This window comes from Parasteatoda tepidariorum, chromosome 7 (assembly GCF_043381705.1).
Source record: "Parasteatoda tepidariorum isolate YZ-2023 chromosome 7, CAS_Ptep_4.0, whole genome shotgun sequence".
Taxonomy (NCBI): domain Eukaryota; kingdom Metazoa; phylum Arthropoda; class Arachnida; order Araneae; family Theridiidae; genus Parasteatoda; species Parasteatoda tepidariorum.
In genome coordinates, this window is record NC_092210.1 from 37,353,967 (window position 1) to 37,362,600 (window position 8,634).

The window sequence follows — 8,634 nt, forward strand, 5'->3', positions numbered from 1 at the left end:
CAAAATTCTTATCAAATAAAAAACAATTATCTAAACAGTTGCTGATTGTCATGTAATTTTTCAAACTAAAATACCAATTTTTGTATGTTAAGGAGTTACTATATATTTCTACTTCACTGTTATTGATATGTTTCAAAGGGCTCTAGTTAGATTAGACTATAACATGAACATAATGATTTGGTCCATTGTTAAAGTTTTTTTTCCCCAATATAATTTAAAAAATAATATTACTGATATATTTGTTATAAATCACATAGCAGTATTTATTAAAAGAAATGAAATATTAATGTACATTCTCAGTAGTTTTAATTTGCTAAGCCAGGTAGTTTTTCAAGTAATAATTGTCTCTTATGTGAACTGAGGAAAAATATAATTTCCATCTTTATTTTTTCAATTGGTAATTTTTATTTTCACTAAATGTTAAGTATCAATGTAATCATTTATATAATAATAGATTAGTACACAATTGTATGTCAACACATTATTTATTACCTTAAACTGTCTGGAATTTATTATTAAAGGGTTGCGCTTGCGTAAAATTTACTATCGTGGAAATTCAGCTTTTTTGCCTTTTGGCTAATCTTATCCCTGATATTTAAAATTTGACTTCTCAAGAACTATTCAACTGATTATGCTCAAATTTTGTATTTTGCAATGTTAAAGTACATACTTTGAAATGATATAAAAAATTTATACCTTACAATTCAAAGTTTTTTCGACTATCATTATATAAATTGTTTCATTATATAAATATTATAGCTTATCATAATAAGCAATAATAGATATTTAATAAAGATTATTTTTTTTAATGGAATTATCTTTGGACAAATGAGTTTTAATATTTTTCAATTCGCTTAAAGAGTACTCAAGAAATAGTGAAATACACCGAAAGTAATATTAACATTAAGGGTTCCAAACTTTGAACAGCTCTCACCATTAAGAATGAATTCTAGAATGTGAAGATCCGATCATTGGTTCAAAAATTATTCGCAGTAATCCATTTTTTTTGTGCTTTAAAGTGTACAATGCCATGCATTCCAAATGTTGGTTTATTATATCAAAATTACAAGGTTATGGAGTTGAACATTGATAGTCCTAAACTGAGAATCAGGTTAGCTGTTCGACACTGGTTATAAAATAAAATAAAACTCAATGATTTTATTATTATTCTTAAGCACTGATCCCATGCCCTACAACGCAGCTTCTACAAAATGGTTCCACATGCTTTTTCAAAAGCATGAAAATAAAATTTGACCAGGGTTCAATTGCTGACTACTAGGAGTGCCTGGTTCACACTGGAGGCTGGCATAACTGTACGTAAATCAAGACTTAAATTACTTATTGACGATCCAAACAATATTTAATGACTAACTCCACACAAAGCTTAAGTATAAGACAAATATATAATGTCTTATAATAACCATTGAAAGCAAAACTAATTTTTCCCCATAGTTTTGTAGTATTCTCACATTTAAACTAGCTGCTCAAATATAACATTCATTATTTATAATTATTCTAATGTTTTGCTTTTTATGATAATTTTCTCTATCCTCACAATGCATATATGTAGGAATAAAAATATATTGATACTTTTTACTTTAACTGATACTGATTTTTTATGCTGACAATAGTTAAACAATTTATTATGTAAATGAATTTTTTTAAACTGCAAAATAAACTGCTGAATTAACAGCATTAGTGTAAATTTCAGTAAGTTTTTAAATTTCTGATTGCTATATTTTTTCAAATCCCAAATTCTCAACTGTTTTTGTGAAAAAATAGTATAAAAAAGTTTGGCGATATTCAACATTTATGAAAGTAAAGAAATTTAAAATGTGAACTAATAAGAAATGAATAAATAATTTATTTTACCAGTGTTAAAAACTTTATATACATAAATTAACCTATAATTGCTCTAACCATCAGTATCATATTCCAAAAATTTTCAATTTTCTTTTCAACTATTATCACAACCTTCTTCGGAAATGGTGCTGGTGCCCCTCATTTTTCCACCTGATGTCCTCTTCTCTGCCATCCAATGTATTTGTTACCCAAAATTTCTGAGAGGAATGCATTATAGTCTAATTTAAAACTTATTTCCTACACAATTGATACCTATTCCAGAATTTTTAACCAATGAATTTTTCTATATTTCATTTTAAGCTGCACATGATTTTCCTTAAAATTTACAATAGAGAGAAAGTGTGGTTTACATTTGAATAAATGAGGTAATCGTATTAAAATATTTTAAATATAAATCGGTTCAATGGGAAAGGTAACAACATTTATTTTAATTTACAGTATATTCCGGGGTATAGGCCAACCCCCTATTTTTTATTACGATTTAGCAAATTACTGTTTTGTCGAATGTCTAAATCTACTGCTGAAAAACTCAAATATGAAAATTTCTATTTTATTTTAAAATCTCTCAAAAAGAGTGGAAGTAAAAGAAGTGAAGATGATTTATGGTGAGACTCAGTAGATGAGGATGCAGTAGAATCCATTGCAGCGTGGGATGCCTATGATGACACTGCTAAAATTATTGAATCTGACACATTTGATGTTCTAGAATTTTGAAATTTGTAGCTAAATGATGTGTTTTAAAAGTTTTCATATTGTTATATTATTTAAAATACTAATGAATCACTTATCTTAACTTTTTTTTTCTGAACATGATTTAAATTATTGTTTCTAAAGAAAAACTTAATATGTGAAGAAAATAAGATTAGAGAAAATGCAAAATTAACTGTATATAAATGTTTTTTCACGTAGGTAAATTAATGCAAAGCTATTTATATCTATCTCATTGTTTATAATGCATTAAAATTTCACTATCTGCGAATGTCTTACATAATTACTGGAGTAAAAGTCAACCCTCTGATTTTTGGGATTTGAAACGATGACGTGTACACGGGTATAAGCAATTATTAATTTTTTTATTACTAATTTCAGTTATTAATTTTTAAGAAGTAAAGTTTAAAATTTTACTAATTTTTATACTTTTGTACAAAATGCACATTAATATTTTATTATTTTTTTTTCTTTAGATCTGTGCTGGAAGCCTTGATAATCACTATCCTCCTGCTCTTTTATATGTAAGTTGAAATATTGCTTACTGCTTAATTCATCTTCATTATAAGTTAATTAATAACAATTTGAAAGGCCTAATTTCATAGAATTGAACCTAATAGCTTTATGAGCAATTAATTTTTTTTTATATGAAATATTGTGGACTCTTTTTACCTTGCATTGTTTTGGAAGCATTGGTGTATGAATTTCTTTTTTTTGTGATTTGAATTACAACTTTTTTGCTAGAAGATAAGATATTCAATAAGAATTTGCAGCATTTAATGTATAATTAAGTCAGGTTTAGAGAAAAATTTCTGTATTATCAAGTTAAATGCCTTTAAGTGCTTACTGACTGAATACATTAGTTGTATAGATTCTAGTTATACTTGTGACCCTGGTTTGTATTCCTGTTAACTGGAAATAGGCTAGTTTGTAGAAAAAATAATAATGATAAAATCTGTTACCTGCAAACGTATGCCGTTTGGCTGTACAACACTAAAAAAAATAATGAAACACACAGAATAACTTGATTAAATGATCAGATTTTCATTTGTTAAGATTCAATCTTAATGGCTTGAGGGGTTAACTTCAAATATGCTAATTTATTAGTTCAAATTTAGTTCAGTCTAAGTTACGAAATCAGGGTTCCATTAGTTAGGACCTTTTTTTTTATAACCAGCAGTGTAATAAGTTTGTATTCAACCAATTATCGATTATTTATTTTATAATTAGGTTATTTTAAAATTATTTGAGTAAAATGCCAATTAAAAAAAAAGCACATTTTAGAATGAATATTTATATTTTTTCCAAAACAATATATTGAATAAATGACTAAAAGGCTATGCATCTACAAATGTTTATATCAGTATTACTTATTGCACTTTAAAATTTAAACTAATCAAATTCAAGAATTGTGGATTATTTTTAGACTAAACACTAATAAAACCTAATTGTAAGACTGTCTTTGATGAAACAATAAAAAAATTTTATTCTTCACATAAAGTATTTCTAAATTAATTGAAACTGTTTTATTTTTAGTTTTTCATATTTACACCTTGCTAATAAACTTTTTTTAACAGTCTGGGTTCCGCTGAAATCGAACATGTGTCTCAAAATTTTTTTAACCAACTGGATATGACCATGCTTTATTTGAATGTCAATTTGTTTCCAGGGTCTAGAGGATCCAGTTTCTGAAGCTACTTCTGCAGACACTAAAAAGGAAACTTTGTACCAAGAAGCTTTTAGAGGTGAGAGTGTGAGTGAGGTTCGAGAAATGAATGCTCAAATGTATTCATATATGTTGGATCAAGTGTTCAAAAGTATTGATCCTGCAATAGCATCATCACCACTACCTCCTGTTGAAGAAAACAAATAACTGCTCATCCTGTTAAACTATCAATGTGTATATTTTTCTTTTCAAGAGGAAAATTGCATTTGTAAAAACCATAGATGAAAATTAATTGATTTTGGTCTAAATTTGTAAAAATCATTTTATGTACATTTTTCATTTGGGATTAAAAATTTAATATTACATATGTTTCATGTGTTGAATAAGCAAAACAATTTCTTTATGGTTAGTTTAGTTTAGGTTTGTATACCTAGTTTTTTATTGCCCGAACGCAGCAAACAAATTGCATAACTAAGTGTCCGATGTAATTATTCCCATGAGCCAGGCCAGCCGGTTTTGCTGAATTACACTCAACACTGCTACATATCTACTAGTCACAAAAATTATTATTGTCATGAATATGAGAAAAGGTGTTGAAATAGTCAAGATTCTTTAGACGAAGTCTCAAAATATATTTCTTTCAATCAGTGATAGCTTAAATTTGAACTTTTTGTTTAGCAATAGCATTGTATTTATAATATCGAAATTTCAAAATTCTTGTTTTAATAACTAGAAAACGTTATGTAACTGTTTTTAAAAAATGATCAGTTAACGACGTGAATGTATCATTGCAAGCAGTGATAACTGTTTAAGCATCAAAAAGTTATAGCTCAAATTAAAATCCTGCTTGTAGTAAAAAATTTTAAAAAAAGAAGAAAAAAAAGTTGGAATGACTGAAAAAATAATATAATAAGTTTATGGTGAAATTGTCACGAACCAAAAATAGATAATGTAAATTCGAAACTCTGTGTATCCTGACAGCATCGAAATTCGAAAAATCATGTGGTATGACTGAAAAACGATCAGAAATTGCTGTGGATTTACGATGGAATCTTCGCAGATGGAACACATCCAAAAGTGTTAAATAAAATGTGAAATTCATGTGTCATAATAACATCGTTTTTAAAACTTTGAAATGTGAACGAGGGAAAACAACAGATTGATTACAAAATTTCAGAAAATATCTAAAAAGGACCAAAAACCAATAGCAGTAAAGAAAAAGAATGAAGATTTACAATGGAATCGACGCGAATCCAGCGTGTCTCCAAGTTATAATATAATTCACGTATCATATTAACATCTCTTTAAAAATATCTGATTTGGGGAAAAATAAACACCTGTAAATATCTGGGGAGGAAAGACGCCCATCGGAAATGAAGTGCCACAAAAAGTGACCCAATTCTAAATTGGTGTGTCATAATAACACCTCACTAAAAATATGGGGATTTTTAGAACGGCTCAAAACGATCTCAAACTTATGGATTTTTGAGAAAATTGATCTTTTTTATTTATTGAACATATTATCAGGATGTGGGCATAAATTTTTTATGCTCCACAATAAAGGGCTAATGAGCGATGTTAATGCAACAAACTAGAATTTATCAGAAAAAATTTATGGATACAATGAGATGAATTTTAAATTTAATGAAGCTTAATGTTCTCAGGTAGGAAATTCAAAATAACTACCATAAAATATCTCCTTTTAAAAGGAAGAAAGTGGTGGAAACTGAACTTTTTCAAATTTAAGGAAGCAGAAAGCTAGGTACAGACTAATTTTAAAAACAATGAAAGTGTAAATATTAATTTAAATGAAACTAAGTGTTCTGCGTATTTCTTCAAACCCTAAATCTGGAATGATTAAACTGTCGATGGGCAATAGAAGAAAAAATTGTTCCGTCCTATTCCCGTATAAACATTTTGTTTTAAGTTTGGTAAATGTATTAGTTTTAAATATAATATGTATACAATTTATAATATTAGGCATTACACGTGTAATAGAAATTTCAGATCTTCTGTTTATTTTTTCGCAAGGTTTCCACAAAGTCTTGAGTTGAAATGTAATTTGTTTCGAGTTTTTTGGAGGGAGTGGCACTCCATGCCATTAAACATTTGATTTTAAACTTTTTTAAAATATTCCATTTTTAATAAGATGTTCCAATTCAAGTGTCCAATTTTTTTATAAAAAAATTTCAAGTTTGTAATTTATTTGGCGATTTCGGTGGACGCGGCAGATCACATATAAAAATATTAACAGCCTTATTGGAATTAACTACAGTATGGTGTTTTTTCACAATTCACTAAAGATTAAGTGTTTATTCCCTATTAATTTTGCTTTCTAGAACAAAGCTATTTTTTAAATAAATTATAAACTGATAACAAAATTTAAACCAGCATCGTCAATAAGAGTATGGTGGTTTTATATTTTTCTCTTATATGAATTAGTACTATTTCTCCACTAATTTTGCTTTTCAATACATAGCTAATTATTTTTTATTTCAGTTATTGATGTAACATTATTTAGTTTTATAGCACAATTATAAATTTCACGTTTTAAAAGTGCAACTATAAACAAAATAATCACATAATTTCAACTAAAATTTGAAATACTAATTTGGAGATGTAATCCGCCAATGCTATTATGTTCATGCTGATCATTGAATGTACCTGACATACAAATAAAAATGATATTTTTTAAAAAAAATTTTAGATAAAGAGAGTTATAAGCTAGCAAATATCATTGTTGTAATCTTTAAAATATTTAAAAGAAAGAAAATCGTCTGTCAGTCCCATTTTTGGCGAGTGAAAATCTTTCATTTTTCATGCGTCTCTACCTAATGAACTAATAGGCGATTGCAACATTCGAATACGCCATCTGGGGAGAAGACCAGTTCCATGCCTTTGACCCTTCCCTCTCCTCCTCTTTTCAATTGTATAGGAATGTAGTGGATATTTTTCCTTTTCTTATTATTTTTCGTATTTAATTGCTAAAAATATTTTTTTTAAATTTCCATGACTATTTCTTTTAGAACTATGTTTCATGTAGTTTTCAGTTCCATTTAGTTTCCTAACTTAAAAGATTTAAATCTATTTGAAAATCAAGACATAATCTAACATACTTCCTTCTTCTATGACTCTCCACTGGTGGAATGGAGTGTTGCCATAAGTAGAGAGCTCTGCTCCACGCCACCTACAGCCCATTTCTGTTTCTAATTGAAAAATTCGAATGAATTTTGGAATCGGTTTCTAAATTCGCTCCTTGAAGCCGCTGTCCAAATTTCAGGTTAATGTAACAAACTTTTCTAGAGTTATAAGAAATGCACACCTGAATTTTTCTTTTTATTATTATAAAATTAAAAAATAGTAACTTAAAACAAAATAACAAAAAACCATTTGGCTGCGAAAAAAGCAAATTACAGATTTTTTTTTTTTTTTTTTTTGCTATGTGAAAATTCCCTTTGAAAAAAGAATTTTTTTTTTTTCAAATGTAAAGAAATATTACGACTGTCTACAATTCTGAGAATCCTATGAAAGGTATGAAATAAAACTGACCTTAAAAAACTTATTTCGAAATTTTCTGATTTCTTTCTTGGACCATATTTTTATTGCTTTATTTTTTCTTTCTTTCCACTTGCATCACTTAAAGGGAATTCCAAAACCTAAATCCGAAACTCATCTTTCGAAACTCCCCTAAAACGCGAGAAGCATATTTCTCTGAACTGAAACACTGGCGAAAAACCTTAAAATGCGATTTTGATTTCTTATTCTTTAGCGATACCCTTTTTAAGGAGCTAGAATAATATTAGCATTTTTTTTCTTCAAAACTTTGCACAGACTTAATAGTTTAAAAAGAAGATTTCTAAGTGATATTGAAAATCCCGTAATAAGATTTTTTTTACTTACATATTTCAAACGTTTTAAAAATTTCAATTGAAACGAACAAATTGTCGATAAAATATATCAAGCAAATAGTACGTGTCCAGAAAAATCAGTTTCATCCAAAAGGTATCGCGTAAATTTGCTCGATATGTTTTAAGGTCCTGATTAGGACTGGGCTATAAATCGATATATCGCGACATATCGATTTAACGCCTATATCGGCAAACCGATACAGCAACTTTCATTCCAAGCGATGCATCAGAAATCTGATTTAAGCCGTCGAGTGAAGAAGACGATATAACGATATAGCGATACACGCAAGGACTTTCTCTTACGTTCCGATGCCAACTCGCGCTGTGGAAGACGATATTGTTTCGTTATGTTGAGACGGCCTTGACTGATGAGCGGTAGAATCAGAATCACTTTTGAGACCTTATATCGTTATATCACATGTTCGTTTTCGCACCTTCGCGATTTGAAATCGTTTCTTGTAGATTATTTTCAATGGGATTAACTTCGTG

The 8,634-nt window shown here is 28.3% G+C and overlaps 1 protein-coding gene across 2 annotated transcripts in view; it reads left to right on the forward strand.

Annotated features, from left to right (window-relative positions):
- Positions 1–4,600, forward strand: part of LOC107455637 (WD repeat-containing protein 18) — a 29,112-nt gene extending 24,512 nt beyond the window's left edge. For both annotated transcript variants that reach the window (XM_016073273.3, XM_071183284.1), the window contains exons 11-12: positions 3,048–3,095; positions 4,241–4,600. In XM_016073273.3, coding sequence (XP_015928759.1) covers positions 3,048–3,095; positions 4,241–4,444 — 252 coding nt within the window. In that variant the 3' untranslated portion in view covers positions 4,445–4,600. The remainder of the gene's footprint in view (positions 1–3,047; positions 3,096–4,240) is intronic.
- The last annotated feature ends 4,034 nt before the right edge of the window (positions 4,601–8,634 follow it).